Source organism: Geotrypetes seraphini, chromosome 9 (assembly GCF_902459505.1).
Source record: "Geotrypetes seraphini chromosome 9, aGeoSer1.1, whole genome shotgun sequence".
In the NCBI taxonomy this organism is placed as follows: Eukaryota; Metazoa; Chordata; class Amphibia; order Gymnophiona; family Dermophiidae; genus Geotrypetes; species Geotrypetes seraphini.
The window spans coordinates 16632383-16652639 of NC_047092.1; the positions used below are offsets into that span (position 1 = coordinate 16632383).

Here is a 20257-nt window from a genome sequence, read left to right on the forward strand (position 1 = left end):
CACTCCTGCGGCCACGGAACTACATCTCACAGATCAGAGATCATGGAAGCACGCAGTATGAGTGCGCATGCGCGGATAGCTTTTTATTATATAGGATAGTGAAATGGTGTGGTGGCCGTGTTAGTCCACTCTCTGGTTTTGTTTTATTTCTACATATTACTTTAAAATATATACCTAATATATTCAAACAAAAACTGAAAGAAGTGAATAGGCATTAAAACTAAGAAACATGTTTATTTAAAAATATCAATTATCTAGATGTGGTAATAAGTTATGGAATCAACAGAAGCTTATATAAAGCAATACAGATCTCAAGTGCTAATTAAGCTCTAGCCCCCTCTTTTACGAACGCATAGCATGGATTTTAGCACCGGCAACAGCTCCAATGCTCCTTTGAGCATTGGAGCAGTTACTACTGCTGCCAGCACTAAAACTCGAGCTATGCGTTCGTAAAAGAGGGGGAAGGCTTGTCTTTAGAGCTGGGTTGAGAAACACTAGCCTAAGTGAAACCAACAAGCATTGCTCTAAATATAAAACTACATTAAGTAGCACACCAACCCCATTTGCATTCCCATTCTATGATTTTCTATTCAATTTTGTTGAAAGCAAAATTGCCCAGGTTTGGCATTTAATGATCACAACAGACTTTGAATAGCAGTAATTAATAGCCAGTTGAGGGGAAAGGCTTGCTCAAATTTTCATTTAGAGGAGAACAAGATATGAAATACATGCAAGGTAAAGTGACTGTGTGAACTGTCAAAGATAATGAATAAAATTAACCCAATTGGAAACATTGCCCCAAATTAAAGTCAGTCATCCAGTTCATCTCCCTTGTTTCAAAGTACAAGCCATTGTACCTAGAACTATCCACATGAAGATAAATGGGTGAATTGTGGCATCTATGATTTCAATTACCCCAGTACTGACTGGGTAGATCTAACATTAGGGTATGCTAGGGACTGGGAGGTAAAATTCTGTGATGAAATAAAGGACCACTTTATGGAACAGCAGCCATTTGATAACAGTAATCATAACAGGATCAGATTTGTTATAAACCCTGGAGTAAGTACACAGGAAATAGAATACAATAGCATTTAACTTAAGAAAAAGATATTACGATAACATGAGAACAGTGTAAAAGAAACTTAGAAGAGCAGCTGCAAAGGTAAAAAACGTATTATATATCTGGTGTGGATGTTATTAAAAAAAATAACATCTTGGAAGCCCAGATCAGATATATTCCATGTTATTTTAAAAAGGAGAAAGGAAGACCAAATGGCAGCCGGTGTAAAGGAAGCTATTGCAGCTAAAAGAAAATCCTTCATAAAGTGAAAGAAGGATCCGACTGAAAATAATTGTAAACAGCAAAAGCAATGGCAAGTCAAATGCAAAGCACTTATAAGGAAAGAAAAGCAAGACTTTGACAAGAAGACTGCATTGGAGGCAAAAACACATAATAAAAACATTTTTAGGTGTTTTAGAAGCAAGAAACCAGTAAAAGAATCAGATGGACTGCTAGATGACCAAGGGGTAAAATGGGTGCTCAGGGAAGACAAGGACATAACGGAGAAATTAAATTAATTATTTGCTTTGGTCTTCACCACGGAAAATGTGGAGGAGATACCAATGCCAGAAATGGTATTCAATATTGATGAATCAGAGAAACAGAAATAAATCTTTTTAACACCAGAATATGTAAAGGGGCAATTTGATAAATTGAACAGTAGCAAATCACCTAGGCCTGATTGTATAAATCCAAAAGTACTGGTAGATTTGAAACATGAACTTACAGAACTGGAAGACTGGAGGGTGGCCAACGTGATGCCAACTTTTAAAAAGTGTTGCAGAGATGATCTGGGAAATTATAAACCGATGAGTCTGATGTCAGTGCAAGGCAAATGGTATAGACTATTATAAAGAACAAAATTACTTAAGCATGGGTTAATGAGACAAAGCCAACATGGATATAGTCAAGGGAAATCCTGCCTTACCAATCTACTATATTTCTTTGAAAGGATGAATAAATATGTGTTTGTCAAATGCTTTTTGAAAATCCAAATACACAATATCGACCACCTACTTCATAAAAGACTTCTGACTAAATTAGATAGTCATGAGATAGGAGATAATGTCCTATTATGGATTAAGAACTGGTTAAAAGATAGAAAACAGGGTAGAGTTAAATGATAAATATTCTCAATGGAGAAGGGTAAATAGTGGGATTCCCAAGGGGTCTGCACTGGCACTGCTGCTTTGTCAAGTTCAAGTTTAATAAAGATTTGATTGATCGCTTAATCAGAATTCTAAGCGATGTACATATTACTAAAATTACAAAATTTAGGGAACATAATTATCAATGATCTAAAGATGAGAGTAACTAGTGAGATCATTAACACCCCCCCCTTTTTTTTTACAAAACCACAAAAGCGGTTTTTAGCGCAGGCTGGCACACTGAATGCTCTGCGCTGCTCCCGACATTTATAGTTTTTATGAGCGTCAGGGGGTAAATTTGCTGATAACACAAAGTTATTCAAAATTGTTAAAAATCGCAAGAGGATTGTAAAAAATTTCAAGAGGACCTTGTGAGACTGGAAGATTAAAAAACATCTGCTATTTTGATGCTCAATGTGAACATGTGCAAAGTGATGCAGGTGAGAAAGAGGAACCAGAATTATAGCTACATGATACAGAGTTCCACATTAAGTCACCAACCAGGAAAAGGATCTAGGTGTCATCATTGAGGATATGTTGAAACCCTAAGCTCGATGTACAGTGGTGGTTAAGAACAGAATACGAGGAATTAGGGAAGGAATGTAAAACAAATATAAGAATGTTATAATGCCCTTGTATCGCTCTATAATGCAGCCATACCTCAAATACTGTGTGCAATTCTGGTCACCGCATCTCAAAAAAGATATAGCAGAATTAGAAAAGGTACAAAGGAGGATGACAAAAATGATAAAAGGGATGGGACAATTTCCCTATGAGGATAGGCTAAAGCGGCTAGGCCTCTTCAGCCTGGAGAAGAGACGACTCAGGGGAAATACGAAAAGAGATCTATAACATACCAAGTGAAATGGATCAGGTAGATATGAAGCTACTAAGTAGATTTCTTCTCTCAACATGTTATTAAATTCTAGAATTCACTGCAGAAAGAATGTGGGGAAAGCATTAGTTCAGTCAGTTAAGTGCCATTAACTCATGTTCAAGTCCTAGCGACTCAATGAATTACAGATCTAAAAAGAAATTAAGAACATAAGAACAGCCTTACTGGGTCAGACCAATGGTCCATCTAACCCAGTATCCCATCTACACAGAGGCCAATCCAAGTCACAAGTACCTGGCAAAAATCCAAATAGTAGCGGCATTCCATGCCAGGCAAGAAGTGGCTTCCCCCATGTCTGTCTCAACAGCAGACTATGAACTTTTCCAAGAACTTGACCAAACCTTTTTTAAAACCAGCTACATTAACTGCTCTTACCACATCCTCTGAAAATGCATTCCAGAGCTTAACTATTCTCTGAGTGAAAAAATATTTCCTCCTATTGGTTTTAAAAGTATTACCTGTAACTAGAGAATGACACGGGGACAAATTTTTCCCGTCCCCACAGGAACTCCATTTCCCCGTCTCATCCCTGTGAGTTTTGTCACTGTCCCTGTCTCATTCGTGTAAGCTCTGCCTTAACTGCACAAGCTTTGAACACTTATGATTTTAAAATGTTTGAGGCTTGTGCAGATGAGGACGGAGCTTGCAGGAATGGAGAAGGAACAGGAAAAGAACACACAGGGATGGGACAGGAAGATGAGCTCCCGCATGGACAGGGAAAAATTTGTCCCCTTGTCATTCTCCATCTATAACTTCATTGAGTGTCCCCTGGTCTTTGTAAAACTTGATGTAGTAAAAAAAAAAAAAACCCCGATCAATCCACTTGTACCCGGTTCTACACCATTCAGGATTTTGTAGACTTCAATCATATCTTCCTACAACCGTCTCTTTTCCAAACTGAAGAGCCCTAACCTCTTTATCCTTTCCACATACAAGAGGAGTTCCATCCCCTTTATCATCTTATTTGAACCTTTTCTAGTGCCGCTATATTTTTTTTGAGATAAGGAAACCAGAACTGAACACAATACTCAAGGTGAAGTCATATCATTGAGTGATACTAGGCATTATAACATTCTTAATCTAAGAATTCCTAGCAGCTTGTTTGCTTTTTTGGCTGCCATCACACTTTGGGTGGAAAGTGTATTGTCCATGATGACACCCTAATCTTTTTCTTGAGCGCTGACCCCCCCAAGGTGGATCCTAGCATCTGATAATAATGATTTGGATGATTCTTCCCAAAGTGCATCACTTTGCATTTGTCCACATTAAATTTCACCTGCCATTTGGATGCTCAGTTTTTCAATTTCCTATGGTCTTCCAGCAGTTTTTTACAGTCTGCATGTGTTTTAACAACTTTGAACAGTTCCAATTTCCAAATCATTTATTAATAAGTTAAATAGCCCCGGTCTCAGTACAGATCCCTGCGGCACATCACAATTTACCTTCCTCCATTGAGAAAAATGGCCATTTAACCCTATCCTTTGTCTTCTGTCCGATAAATTCAACACTGACTCCTATCCCATGACTCTAATTTTCTCAGGAGCCTCTCATGAGGAATTTTGTCAAAAGCTTTCTGGAAATCTAGATACACTGCATCAACCGGCTCGCCTTTATCCACATGTTTATTCAAACCTTCAAAGAAGTCAAGCAAATTGGTGAGGCAAGACCTCCCTCAGCTGAACCCAAGCTGACTGTCTCATTAAATCATGTTTGTCTACATGTAAACAATTTTATTTTTTATAATTGTTTCCACTATTTTGCCCGGCACTGAGATTAGGCTTACCAGTCTGTAATTCCCCAGAGTTCCCCAGAACCCTTTTATAAAAAAAAAAAAAAAATCAGCATAACATTGGCCACCCTCCAATCTTCAGGTACTATAGACGATTTTAGCAACAGGTTACCAATCACTAACAACAGACCAGCAGTTTCTTGGTTGAGTTCTTTCAGTACCCTGGAACGTATACCATCTGGTCTAGGTGATTTATCACTCTTTAACTTGTCAATTTGGCTTAGTATGTCTTCCAGGTTCACTAAGATTTCTTTCAATTATGCCAAATCACCCTTGAAAACCATTACCAATTCAGGGAGATTTCTTACACCTTCTTCCGTAAAGACCGAAGCAAATAATTAATTCAGTCTCTCCGTTATGGCCTTATCCTCCCTGAGTGCACCTTTTACTCTTTGATCATCCAACGGTCCCACAGGTTTTCTGCTTTTGATGTATCTAAAAAAAATTGTTACTATGAGTTTTTGCCTGTTTGGCAAGTTGTTCTTAGCCTTCTTTATCAATGCTTTGCATCTAACTTGCTAGTGCTTATATATTTTATTTTCTTCATGAGATCCTTTTTCCATTCTTTAAAGAATGTTTTCTTGGCTGTAAACAGCCTCTTTCACTTCACCTTTTAACTATGCCAGCTCTCGTTTTCTCTTCTTTCCACCTTTTTTAATAAGTGGTCTGGGCATCCATGATGGTATTTTTAAACATCCACCCTGGTTTACACTTCTGACCTTTGCCACAGACCATTTTAAGCTTCTTTTTAACCATTTTTCTCATTTTATCATAGTCGCCCTTGCAAAAATTAAATGCCACTAGAGTAGATTTCTTTAACGACGTCACTCCAGTTATCAGCTCAAATCTGATCATGTTATGATCACTGTTTCCCAGTGGACCCCACACAATTACCTCCCAGACTATGGCCTGCATGCCACTAAGGACCAAATTTAAAATAGCTCCTCTTCTTGTCGGTTCCAGAAGCAGTTGCTCCAAGAAGTATTCATTTATGAAGTCTAGGAATTTTACCTCCCTAGCATTCCCTGATGGCTTTCTTTCATCATTATTGAAACCTCTCTATTGGGACTCCCTAAATTTAGGAAATTTTACAACAATATCCTTCAAGGATATTCCACACCGAACCAGTTTTCAGCTAGGCCAGTAAGGTCCTCCAGCATCAGCCACATGGTTGTTTTCAACATGTCCAACCATCTGATTACAGGTCACCCTCTTCATCTGGTTCCTTCAAGCTTCCCAAACATAATATCCTTGTCCAATGATCTTTCTCATTTGACAGTATGACCAAAATAAGACCGTCATTACTTCATCATTTGGGCTTCAAGTGACATAGCCAGTTTGATCTATTCCAGAATCGATTTGTTAGTTCTTCTGGCGGTCCACAGCACAGCACACATAAAATCCTTCTCTAACACCAAAGCTCAAATAAGTCAATCTTCTTAATCATGTATTTTTAATGGGTATAACTAATGGGCAGTTTGGATGGACCATTCAGGTCTTTATCTGCCATCATTTACTATGTTACTATGTTCTTTCTGTCTTATTTCCATAATGTCCAGCTTTCATATTCATAATTGACCATGAGTACATGGACAAGTCTAATCTTTGTTTGGAGTGTTATTTCCTTGCCTTTGAATATTTTTAGAGAGACTTCATTGAAGAATGACGAAGTGCTACTCTGCAGAGTATTTCTTCCCTGCTAGCTGCTTGTTTATAAAAGAACCCAGGAAACTGAAATCCTTTACAACTTCTATTCTATACCTTCAAGCTCAAAATCTTTATCATTTTCCATGTTCATTATCTTCATCTTGTTTATGTTCAGTTCTAATCCCATGTTATGACTTTCAGCTTTGACTTTTCTCAGTAGATACAGTTAGCTTAGCAGGGTTTCAAAAAGGGTTTGGAGAATTTCCTAAACCAGAAATCCATAAGCTATTAAGAGGAACTTAGGGAAATCCTCTGCTGATTCCTAGGATAAACAGCATAAAATCTGTTTTACTTCTTGGGATCTTGCCAGGTATTTGTCGCTTGGGTTGGCCACTGTTGGAAACAGGATACTGGGCTTGATGGCTCTTCAGTCTGTCCCAGTATGGCAACTCTTAGATTTTTGTGAAAAGCTTCCAATGACTTTGCAACAATGTATCTCAGTTGAAACTATCTTATTATCTTTAGTTACATATTTAGGCAATAATTCAAGTTACCTTACAAGCTCTAAGCCAGCTTATCAAATTTCAGTCCTCTAGGGCAAAAAGGAGACCAGATTTTCAGGATATCTCTAATGAATATTCATAATTGACTTGACTGTTTGCAGTGTTTAAACATTTTGAAAGAACTAGAGAACAAGGTTCACATGAAGTGAAGAGAGGACTGTGGCACGATAATGAAGAGCTGATTGGAATGGTGCTATGAGACAGAAATCAACAAAAATAAATTTGACATTTAATGGACACTATGGTTTGTTTTTTTTTTTTTAATAATTATAAAGACAGGGAAGGCTCTGTTTGTATTATAAGTGGAATAATTTTGAAAATGTATTTAAGTATTGTAATGATTAAGATAATGAGTGAATATACTGTCAATCTTTAATAAATGCTTTAATATATAAATTGTTAGCTTCTTTTAGATTAGGAGGTAATGAATATTCATGAGAGAAATCTGTTTACGAGAGGCATACAAATCTCTCTCATATGCATATTTATTATGGATATCCTGAAAACTTGATCTGTTTGCAGACCTCAAAGACTGAACTTGGACAAGCCTGCTCTAAGTTTTCCTAAATATGTGCTTATGTTTGTGACTAAAGGAAAAGAGATGAGGAATAAAACCCCCAACTATACACGTGTGTGTATGTGTGTCTCTCTCTCTCTCTCTCATATGGGAACTGCCAATGGTGTGCAGAGGGATGTTCGATACCTAGCACTTCCACAGGTCAGCACCAGACACACATTCACAGCTCTGGAAGTGAGAATAGGGAGGGGGATAGGAGGGTCAGTCATTGTGCAATGGTGACACCTAGTGGCCATACCTGCAAGGGTGCCTAGACTAAAGTAATTTGGGAGGGGATATACAAGAATAAATAATACTTGGTTAGCTGTAAAGGAAGACTTGTGAAACCAGTTCCTATCCCAGCTTTTCACAAAGCCAGATGGCCAAAGATGCTTTCTTTCTCTTATTTTCTTTGGCAACATGGACACAAAAAAAGGCAAAAAAGAAATTTCAACAACTCCTCAAAAAACTCTGCTGAATAAGTTTTCTAAATAGTTTTCAAATCCTCATCTTAACACCTCATAAAAACAACCTTATACAGTATGAATCTTCATAGCCCCCAAAATTTCAGAATTTGGAAGAGAACTAACTACAAGAAGTACGGTACTTCAATAACAAATAATTTAAATGATCATTCATGTACGATATAATGGAACACAACATATACTTACTTACTCACTCTTATAAAATGTATTATGAAATATTTATTGTAGGATATGTAGTATCTCTATAGTAAATACTGGCCGATAAAAGACCAGCATGGCCCAACCAATCTGCCCAGAAAGTGGCCAGGGTTGTATCTGCCCCTCTCTGCAAATTTCCTCCTCTGTGCCTTTAAGAGTGAGTCAATTAACTTTTGCATTGATTGGAAATGCTATGCTTTTTATTCCATCTTCTTGCTATTCATGGATCTTTTCTGTTTTATCTCATGCCATCTATAGCCACAGATGCAGGAAAGTCAAGCAAAAACTGATTTTGGATATCAGTTCCAGACTATTCTGCTTTTACACAACTGCCATTAAGACCCCACTTATTCTTATGATTAAAATTTTTAAATTATAATCACTCATAGTTTATCAGTGCAGTTTAAGTTAAAATGCATTATGAAATTTATTTTTTTAGATTAACACTGTTTACCAATTCAATGGAACTCTTCAAATAATACATATACATTTTGTGTTGCCTTATTTTATATTCTTCCATTTATGTAGCTTACAACAATTTGAAGAATATTTATTATAATATATTTGGAAAATGTTACATCAAGAACAAAATCAGTAACAGAATTCAAAAAAACATATGATAAGCAGAGAGGATATGTCAAGAGTTTATTTATTTATTTAAAACTTTTTTTATTCTGTTTCCAAAAATCTAAACAGTTTAAATCAATTAAAACATACATAAGACAAAAACAAGCCATATCATAAAATCTACGATTAAACAATTTCTTCTCTTCAAATGTCAATTACCATATATACTCATATATAAATTGATCCAAATATAAACAGAGGTATCCTTTTTTCCCTCCAAAAAGGGGGAAAAAGGTTGACTTGAATATAAACTGAAGTTAGAAATTTGGGTTATCGTGGTGACCGATCCAACTATAAACAGAGGTATCATTTTTTCCCTCCAAAAAGGGGGAAAAAAGGTTGACTTGAATATAAACTGAGGTTAGAAATGTCGATTATCGTGGTGAGCCAATCTATAAAGACTGTTCACCCACCCTCCTTCCCCAATCAGCTATCTCATAAGTCACTAAACATAATACAAATATGTGATGCATATATCCCAAAGCTAACATATTCACAACAAGGCCCCTACATAGGAAAATGTAAGCTTGTGAGCTTGCTCCGCCTCCTGCATAACGTCAGGAGAAGTTAACATCAGACTTGGTGATTTTTTGGGCTGCTGAACGGCGTGTAACATAGTAACATAGTAGATGACGGCAGATAAAGACCTGAATGGTCCATCCAGTCTACCCAACCTCAGTCAATTTAAATTTTTTATTTTTTTATTCTTAGCTATTTCTGGGCAAGAATCCAAAGCTCTACCCAGTACTGTGCTTGGGTTCCAACTGCCGAAAACTCTGTTAAAACCTACTCCATCCCATCTAAACCCTCCCAGCCATTGAAGCCCTCTCCAGCCCATCCTCCCCCAGACAGCCATATACAGACACAGATCGTGCAAGTCTGCCCAGTACTGGCCTTAGTTCAATATTTAATATTATTTTCTGATTCTAGATCTTCTGTGTTCATCCCACACTTCTTTGAACTCAGTCACCATTTTCCTCTCCACCACCTCTCTCGAGAGCACATTCCAGGCATCCACCACCCTCTCCGTAAAGTAGAATTTCCTAACATTGCTCTTGAATCTACCACCCCTCAACCTCAAATTATGTCCTCTGGTTTTACCATTTTCCTTTCTCTGGAAAAGATTTTGTTCTACGTTAATACCCTTCAAGTATTTGAACATCTGTATCATATCTTCCCTGTCCCTCCTTTCCTCTAGGGTATACATATTCAGGGCTTCCAGTCTCTCCTCATACGTCTTCAGGCACAAGCCTCCTATCATTTTCGTCGCCCTCCTCTGGACCGCTTCAAGTCTTCTTACGTCCTTCGCCAGATAAGGTCTCCAAAACTGAACACAATACTCCAAGTGGGGCCTTACCAATGACCTGTACAGGGGCATCAACACCTTCTTCCTTCTACTGGCTATGCCTCTCTTTATACAGCCCAGCATCCTTCTGGCAGCAGCCACTGCCTTGTCACACTGTTTTTTCGCCTTTAGATGTGAGCTTGCTCTGCCTCCTATATAACGTCAGCCGCTGGGCTCTGTTTAAAGCCCAAGTGAACTGGTGCAGCAATTGGACTTAATATGACTTTAGGTATCCAGATTTTGTCTTCAAACATTTTATTGAAGGAACAAAAAGAAAATACAAACATATAATACATAAAGATATTTCTTACAAATAATTTCACATATTTAAATATTCCACTCCATATAATCTATATAAATATATATCATAAAATTATTATCATTCCTCCAAACATTTAAATTATAAACCATAATCCCCCATTATCACCCCCCTCCCTTTACCTTCTCCAACCAATCCCTTCCCCCCTCCCTCTAATCCATTTCCTTTCTTCTCCATCCCATTCTCCCTTCCCATCCCAGGATGAAAGTTGACAAAAACAGCCAAGTTTTGAATGCAATTAAGACAACCATAGCTTCAATGTAATTCAATAAGAATAAAATTTCTTGCTTTAGGTGAAAGTTTTTGAACATATGGATCCCAAGTTTTCATTAAAAAACGTCGACGTGAATTTTTGGATCCCAAGTTTTCATTAAAAAACGTCGACGTTAATTTTTGTTGTTAAAGCCGGGAGTTATTGCTCTTGGGGCGACCTATTTTCTTCGTCACCCATGTAAATGTGTGATAGTGTATCAATCGCAAAAATATAAGAACATAAGAACATAAGAACTGCCATCTCCGGATCAGACCCATGGTCCATCGAGTCCGGCGATCCGCACACGCGGAGGCCCAGTCAGGTATACACCTGATGTAGTTTTACCACCCATATCCCTCTATGCCTCTCATAAGGAGATGTGCATCTAATTTGCCTTTGAATCCTAGCACAGTGGATTCCTTAATAACCTCCTGTGGAAGAGCATTCCAGGCGTTCACCACTCGCTGCGTAAAGCAGAACCTCCTGACATTTGTCCTGGACTTGTCCCCCCTTAGCTTTAAACCATGTCCTCTTGTCCGTGTCACGTTGGACAGTGTAAATAATTTGTTTTTCTGCTCTATTTTATCGATGTCTTTCAGTATTTTGAACGTCTCTATCATGTCCCCTCGCAGCCTCCTCTTCTCAAGGGAGAACAGTCCTAGTTTCTTGAGTCGTTCCTCATATTCCAAGTTCTCCATACCTCTTATTAGCTTCGTTGCTCGTCTCTGCACCCTCTCCAGCAGTTTTATATCCCTCTTTAGTTTGGGAGACCAATGTTGGACACAGTATTCCAAGTGTGGTCTGACCATTGCTCTATAAAGCGGCATTATGACTTTCTCCGATCTGCTCATGATTCCTTTCTTTATCATTCCTAACATTCTGTTCGCTTTCTTTGCCGCTGCCGCACATTGTGCCGACGGCTTCAGGGTCCTATCTATCAGTACACCCAGGTCCCTTTCTTGTTCGCTCTTACCAAGAGTTGCTCCTGACATTCTATACTCGTGTTCCTTATTCTTACTGCCTAAATGCATTACTTTGCATTTCTCCACGTTGAACTTCATCTGCCATTGCTCTGCCCATTTCTCTAACTGATACAAGTCGCTCTGGAGTTCTTCGCTATCTTTTCTTTGATCCTAGTCAACTGACACCTTCCTGTCAGCCGCTCTTCTGAAAAAAGGAGTGGATATTTGAAACTTCCTGTCTCAGCCAACAACCTTTATTTTATCTTCATTTCTAATTCTTTGTTATCATCTCGTTGATTTCTACATTTTGGTTCTATTATAGGGGACTTGAGTTAAAGTTAAGCTATATTAAGTTATCTCGGACTACTGGGTTAGTAGGATATAATTTATATTGTACTTTATTTGTTGCTTAACTTTATCTTTCTGTACAAGTGTTAACTTGATTGTAATTGAAAATTGATAAATAAATATTTTTTTTAAGTTAATCTAGGAGATCTACAAACCTCCCAAACCTCAAATAGCAATAAACGATGTAACTGATTCCTCCAATGCCAAAAACTTGGAGGTTCTGTCTGTAACAAATACTGCATAATACATTTATGACCTATCATAAATGCTTTCTGAAATAAGACATCTCCCTTGACCATATACTCCACAAGCAGCTGCATTACCAAAAAGTACTCCCCTTGGAGATCCCACAACAGGACTATTCCATAATGAACCGAAGTATAATAGGATGGCAGACCAGAAAGACTTAAAGAACATTGCCAGAAAGCATGAGATAACATTAAGATCTTTATCACATTTAATACAAATTGGAGAACTTACCAATCCCGCATGAAAAGCTTGTACCTGTGAGAAATAGGCCCTATGTATCGTTCTATAAGTGCATTCCCTCCAGGCAAAACCCGTAATAATTTTAAGTAATTAATTGCTTTACTAAATTCAAGAAACAATATCTGAGTTCCTAACTCCTCACTCCAATTTAGTAAAAAGTTATCATATGTGCGATTTGGAAGTAAATTTCACCACAACTTATGTTAATAATGATACTGAAATTGGCAAATCCACACATTGATTGAAAAAAGTAATAATTCGATCACAAACTCCATATGAAAGGCCCAAGCTCTGTAATTTATTCACATAACTCACCAATTGCATATAACCATATAAAGACCCAGGACCCCCTCCTACTGTTAAAGAAAGGTCAGGAAAACTCCTTATCTTCCCTGTCTCATCTAATACCTGTGCTAAATAATAAACACCCTTTGACCCCCCAATTTTTAAAAATCCCAGATGTCATACCAGGTGTAAAATCACCATTACCTTGAATAGGTAAAAGATCATTTACATGTGGATTATAAGCCCATAATTTCAACAAATTACCCCATACTGACCTCATTGGTTTTAAAATAGAATTTTGTTTTATATGAACCGTAGTTTTGACTGATGTGCCTGAAGAATAATAAATGAAAAGGATAATAAAAGGCCTTTTCATAAACTATTGGAGTAAGTAAAACATCATCCACAACCCAATCTCTAATATTTCTTAATAAACAAGCCCTACCATAGATACCAAAGATCAGGAAGTCCCATTCCACCTCTCTTCCCCAAACCTAATAAAATATCAAAAGATAACTTTGGCTTTTTCCCGGCCCAACAAAATTTAGTAATTACAGTTCTTAATTTCCACCAATCTCTACTCGTTAATTCCAGTGGAAGCATTTGAAGAGTATATAACCAATGCCGGTCCACAAAATAATTCTTTTATTTCTGCCGGTCCACAGGTGTAAAAAGTTGAAAAATACTGGTATAGACCATTTCCAATCAAAGCAAGATTTAAATGACTCACTCTTTAAAAAAAAAAGTCATAGAGGGGGTAACAGAGCAGCAAATACAAGTCTAAAAACAAAAAGCAGTGTGTAACCTGATTCAGAGAGGCACATATTACATAACCACCTTTCTGGGCAAGACTGGATGGGCCATTTTGATCTTCATCTGCCACCATTTACATACGTTAGTTACTATGTTGCTACTCAGTCACTGATCAACATACGATCCAGACACACAAAACTGGAGTGGGAAGGGCCCCTCTTGTCAAGAATTGTCATAATACCTGGACCAAAGAGAAGGCTGCAGGGGATGTCAATTGTGGACAGCTGCAAATTAAAATTTATGGCCCTGTAGCCCCAGAAGAACAAAGAGGATCAGTACTTAGAAAATAAATGGTATAAAACCAAATGATTGCATGTGTTGATGGGTCGAATGGCGCTTAGATGAGGAAGAACAAAGTCCAGACCCAGGGAGACTTCTACTGTCCAGTATATGGGCAAGAATTTAGAATAAGCTGGAGAGGGGCTTCAACAGCACCTCCAGCAGTTGGAGTGTGAGGACAGTGCAGGGCTATGCCCCAGAATTGGCAAAGAAAAGACCAGGATCAATATTCATTATTGATTTAAACATGAATTGATAATGAGTGTGAATGTTGAGTAGACTTGATTGGCCATGATCTACTGTTACTATGCAAGTGACTTCTGTAAAGACTGGGCAGAGCCAGATAATACATAAATCCCCTGTTGGTTGATGTCAACTTGGTTATCTTACTTGAATTAGTCTTAAGAACACACACAGAGCAACTACTGTACTCTCTACCTTTCCATAAAGTTGCTGATTAGTTCTATGCCACTAAAAAGGCTACTTCAATGCTAGTTACAAAACAAGAGCTTAAACACAACTGACTTCCAAAGAGAAGCAAAATGACAGGTACCAGCTAGGGATGGGCAATCAAAAAAATGTTTGCGTTAGGGTTTGTTAGCTTTCATTCTGAAATAAACGTCATGAAGAGGGGAAGAGTGTGGCACAGTACTTATAGCTACAGCCTCCGCACCCTGAGGTTGTGGGTTGAAACCCACGCTGCTCCTTGTGACCCTGGGCAAGTCACTTAATCCCATTGCCCCAGGTACATTAGATAGAGCGGGAGCCCACCAGAAAAGACAGGGAACAATGCTGGAATACCTGAATAAATTCATATATACCGTTCTGAGCTCCCCTGGGAGAACAGTATAGAAAATTGAATTTAAAAAAAAAAAATTGTTTAAATGTTTCTATGGGGAGGGTCATCTATTTCTATGGGGAGGGTCATTGGGGTGGACAGACTAGATGGGCCGTGGCCCTTATCTGCCGTCTATTTTTATGTTTCTATAAGGAGTGTGCTTTAGATGAAAAAGGACACACTTTTCTTAAAAGAGGTCATACTCTTCTTCCAATAGTGTGCACACGCACAAACCGTCGGGAAGGGGGGGGGAAGTGTTCACTCTTAAGTACATCCTCCTCTTTAAACGTAGTGGGCACTGTTATTGGCAAAGGACAGCGCGCCCTAGTAGCGGCAACCTCCTAATCAACCCATTCCATTATAGGGAAAAATCAAAGCACAGAAAACAATGGTTGCAGATTTTTCAGAAATAGGCTTTCATATTCCAGTGTGCCAAGCATATAGATAGAAAAAAAAAAAAAAAGCAGCTGGCATTCTCATCCTAACCGCCCCCCCCCCCCCCCCCCCCCCCGAAACAATGCACCAGTGGCCAAAGAAAGCTCTCCCCTGGTTTTACTGGAGGGGGATGAATCGGGAGGAGGGGGTTAGCCTGGTTTTTTTTAAATCAAAACGTCCTTTAATTCATTCAGCAATTAAAAAGGGTTAAGAAGAGCAGCCTGCAGCCCGGTTGCCACAATGGCTCCCCCTCCACCTTGCAGCAGCAGCAGCAGCCCTCACGTGCGCACAAATCACATCAGCAAGACAAGGGGGGAGACGTCCTCCCCCCCCCCAATCCAGGAGCCAATAAAAACGGCACCTCCAATGAGGAGCAGGGACAGGGCGGCGGAGGGATACGAGCTTCACCCGGGCACCGAAGCCGCCGCGGCTCCTGCAGGCGTGGGAGACGCATCGTGACGCCTTTCATTCACCTTGCCAACCGAGCGCGAGCCGCGAGCGAGACCATTCACAATATACATCGATGGTGAAAGGAAAAAAAAGTCCCTGCCAAAAGCGGTCCATTCGGCCGGAACCGCTGCGTCCGGATCACTCCGGTCTCGTCAGAAGCGCTTTGGCTGCGCGAATAGGTTCTAAATACCGAGGCGTCGCGGTGTTCCCCGGCAAGAAAACAGAGGCGGCGGTGACGGTGTAGCAGCCGCCGTCGCCGCCTCCGCGCGGCTGGAGCGGTCTCGTGCAGCAGCAGCAACAGCGGCGGCGCGCGCCTCGCTTACCTTTTTGACCGTGCGCGGCGCCTCAGCGACCGTGCCGTCCGGGCCGACCATGGCCTCCCCTTCGCGGTGGCGGTGGTGGCTGTGGGGGTCGCTCCTCTTCATGGCCGAAGCCGGCGGCTGCAGCGCCTTCGCCGGGTTGACGCTGCTCAGCAGGGCCGGGCTGGAGTCCGGGCCGGGCGCCGCCAGCGGCGGGGCGAGCGCCGGCTCGGCGGCCGGCTTCTCCCCGGCGACGGGGGTGACGGCGATGATGGGGTGGGGGGGCTGGGTGGGCGACTGCGCCGGGGGTTTCTCCTTGCCCGCGTCCCTCAGCTCCACCTCGGCCATTTTCGCCGACGCGACTTGCACCGACATGGCCCCCGTCTCGTTTGCGCGCGCGCTCGGCTCCGGAGCTGCGACCCCCCGGGCTCCCTCTTTTCGCTCTCCCGACAAACCACTACCACGCTGCCCGGCTGCGACTGCAGCTACAGCGCCCCGGGCTCCCGCCCCCCGAGACGCCGGGGCGGCTGGGAATTGAGGTCCGAGCGGGGCGACGTCAGTCGGAGGAGAATAGGGCGCAGGCCTACGTTTCCCAGGATGCTCCGCGGGGCGGGACGCGCCGAAAGGGCGGAGCAAGGGGCGCCCGGGAAGTGTAGTCTCTTTGCAGAAAGGCTGCCAGGAGATGATTCTCGCGTCTCTGCAGAATCCGCGCAAATGACTCGTTAACCCAAGAAACGCCCGAAGCGCTTTTAAAGAGTGGAGATGCCGATTTGCAGCCGAAAGGCACAGCAGCGTGATGAGATTTCTGGAGCTCCTAGCCAAAGCCTATGAGATCAACTGGCTTCGACGCAAAACCTGAACAATCCTTTGTTACATTTAGTGCCTTAGGTCATTTACTGGGACAGATGAAGGATGAATCCCATCCATCACCTTAAGCTAATCTCTTGCTAGCTCCTCCTATATTGAAGACTCAAACTCGATTGTTCCTTTTTCTACCCTGCCTCCCACCATCATCATCATCACCAGCTCTCCTTAAATGCAGTGGTTTCTCAGATTATTCCTGGAGTTACCCCTTAGTCAGTCTGAGTTTCAGGATATATTCACATAGTCATTGTGTGCATGAGATTTCTATACATTGTCTTCATGCTTTCAAAAGCAATATATCACCTATTGCAACTCTAGCTCCATCTGTCTGGTTTCATCATTCATTCATGTGTTGATGTGCGTGCATGGCAGCACCATCCATTCATCCACGCAAGAGACAGAAAATAAACCATGGCAACACAGGAACAAGAAAATCGTTTACAACCCTACAGGCCAAAGAGGCTGAAATGGACTACGATGGTGCAAGACTTCAGCTACTGTTCAGTTTCACACTAGAGGTCTGCACGGGAACGGGGATTGTGGGAATCCCGCAGGTCCCGCGTGGTTCACGCGGGAATCCCCCCCTAACCCATGGGACTCCCACGGGGATCCCCCTCTGGCCCACGGGACTCCCACGGGGACCCCTCTCTAGCCAACGGGACTCCCACGGGGATGGAAGGCTTTGGAAGCAGGGTTTGTCCATATAATATAATTGGCATGTCAGCCTTAGTAAAAGAGGGGGTTTATAAGTTAATTACCTGAACAGAAAACAAAAGAAGGGTTCCACCAAAGAGATTCCACAAGGAAAACAGCAGCGCAAACACAAAAGAAACTGTGGAATTGATGATCCTGTCAGAAGTAATTGCTGCTTTTTATGGGGATGGAAATAATTCCTGACGGGAACGGGTGGGGACGGAGAGGATCCTGACGGGGATGGGTGGGGACAGAGAGGATCCTGGTGGGGATGGATGGGATTTCTGTCCCCGTGCAACTCTCTATTTCACACTCCTGCTGCCAAAAGATATAGGTAGTGGCATTTCATTGGAACTGCCAATAAGGTTCCTAGAGACTGAAATGAACCCACTCTGGTGCAAGAACCTTACTGCTAGAGAAGCTGAAGCAAATAGTGACAGCATGAGGTCAGAAGTGATGGTGATGTTATAATTCCACAGAGGCACAAAAGGCTGAAGTGGATTAGAGCAGTGTAAGAAATGAGGCACAGAGAACAGATTAGAAAGCCCAGATAGGGGGAGGATGGAAGAGGAAAGCAAAAGTATAGAGCTTGTAGAGCTGGATCAATTACCTGACTTGATTTACTAAAAGGCCGCTTCAGAGACTGTTTATGCAGGACTATGTCTCTTTCACGAAGCCGCGTTAGCGGTTTAACGCACGCTAAACTGCCGGTCGCGCTAGACGCTAACGCCAGCATTGAGCTGGCGTTAGTTCTAGCCGCGTAGTGTAGGTTTAGCACGTGCAAAAAGTTACGTGAGCTAAAACTGCTAACGCGGCTTCGTAAAAGGAGCCCTAAGTTTATCTTATTTATTATTTATTCCAGTTGTTTTCTTTTATTTCCATTATCTTCTTTCTTTTATTTTCTATTTTAAATTATTTTGCTTTTTTTTTATTTTTAATTTCTTTTGAAATGTAACTTACCATTACCTTGGAATTTTTTTACATCTGTTACCTTATACTGATTAGAGCCCGATTGGACTTCTATTCTGTTTTGCTTTGGACTGTTTAATTTTTGTTTTGTTTTGTTTACTTTAATTTTATTCTTTTTATTTTTTTTATTCTTTTTTTATTATTTGAATTGTACCCTTCCCTCACCATTCTTGGAATTTTGTTATATCTTTACAATTAATAATTGTTTTCTCAGGTACTTTTGAGCTTCGGGACAGTTAGGGAAGTTCTAAGTACCTAATTCTATTTTATTGTAACCCATCATAAAAATACATAAATAAATAAATAAGGAGTCCTTTTACTAAGGCACACTAGCCGTTTTAGCGCGTCCATAGACTATAATGCGTCGATTATAGTCTATGGACACGCTAAAACAGCTAGCGTGCCTTAGTAAAAGGACCCCTAAATAAATAAGTAGGGAATGTTTATTGGCTGATTCAAACTTTCTGTAATATTCTTAAATTATTCTCTGCACTCGCACCAATAATACAATCTTAATAGAATGAACTTTTGAGCAATGCTTATAAGAGCATGTACTTTTTAGTTTATTTCCTTTTCAAGCTTGCGCTGACTTCTACGAAACCACGGTAGAGGTTTCTACTGCAGGCCAGCAAGGTAAATGTGCCAAAATTCAAATTCATGACCAACAGGGATTTCCTGCCTCAATCACCTCAAACCCCAACCAATCGGGTTAGAGGACCCACTATATACTGTATAAAGACAAACTGCAGAGCTCACAGCATACCCTAATGAAAGCCACAGCATGATGCCTACCCAGAGGCAGGCGAGACCTGGACAACAGCAACAATCATGACGCCAGCTGTGGAAGCCTAAGAGGCCACTGTCTTATGTTTATAAATCTTCTTATTCAAACAGACGTTTTAGTTGCTTACGCTGCATTTATAATGTAGTTTAGATTCAGTGCTGGGAGTGGGTAAATAGGAAGAGCTCACAAAAAAGAAATACAGTGCTCCCCCGCGAATTTGCAGCCCACTATTCGCAGTCCTGGTCATTTGCGGTATTTTCTGATTGCAAAATAGCCCTAGCCCCAGTATTGTGAGGACGCTGAGAAAAGAGCTCCTTAAAGAACCCTTGAAAAGGCCCGTATGGGCGAAACGGGTCCCGTCGGGGCACGCTAGAGGCACTGCATGTAATGATAAGTAAAAATAAAAAAATGAAACATATGCTGTTATCCAGTCTTTATTTATTTTGAAGAAAGACAATAAGCTACATACTAGTAGATTTGATGGCCTATATGCCACATTGCAATTGAACCCTAACCAGTGAGGCTCTGTGTTATGGGATTATTTTTAACGCCAACCATTAAATAGTGAAAATAGCACTTATCTTGGGAACAGGATAGAATAAAATCTGGAGGCATTCGTAAGAGATTATCCTATCCATAGTAACTTCACCTTTTGGCATTTTTTTGGATATTAGATATTTTCCATTCAGTATTTTGAAATATTCAGAAAATGTTCATCTTGTTTACTGATCAAACAATATAAAAATATATATATATAAAAGACACATGTAATGAGAATCAAGTATACAAAATGTAGGTGTAATAGGTAGATACCAAACCTATTAAACAGGTTCCGCTTGAGGTCATTCTAACCGCTGGTGA

The 20257-nt window shown here is 40.5% G+C and overlaps 1 protein-coding gene across 3 annotated transcripts in view; it reads right to left on the bottom strand.

The window, feature by feature from the left end:
• AHCYL2 (adenosylhomocysteinase like 2) overlaps window positions 1–16703 on the bottom strand; it is a 181034-nt gene extending 164331 nt beyond the window's left edge. The window contains exon 1 of one of the 3 annotated variants that reach the window (XM_033958566.1): window positions 16111–16703. In XM_033958566.1, the coding sequence (XP_033814457.1) occupies window positions 16111–16461 (351 nt within the window). In that variant the 5' untranslated portion in view covers window positions 16462–16703. Of the gene's footprint in view, window positions 1–15810; window positions 15917–16110 lie in introns of those variants that run through there. The other 2 variants (XM_033958571.1, XM_033958567.1) reach the window with 2 other exon arrangements.
• Between the last annotated feature and the right edge of the window lie 3554 nt (window positions 16704–20257).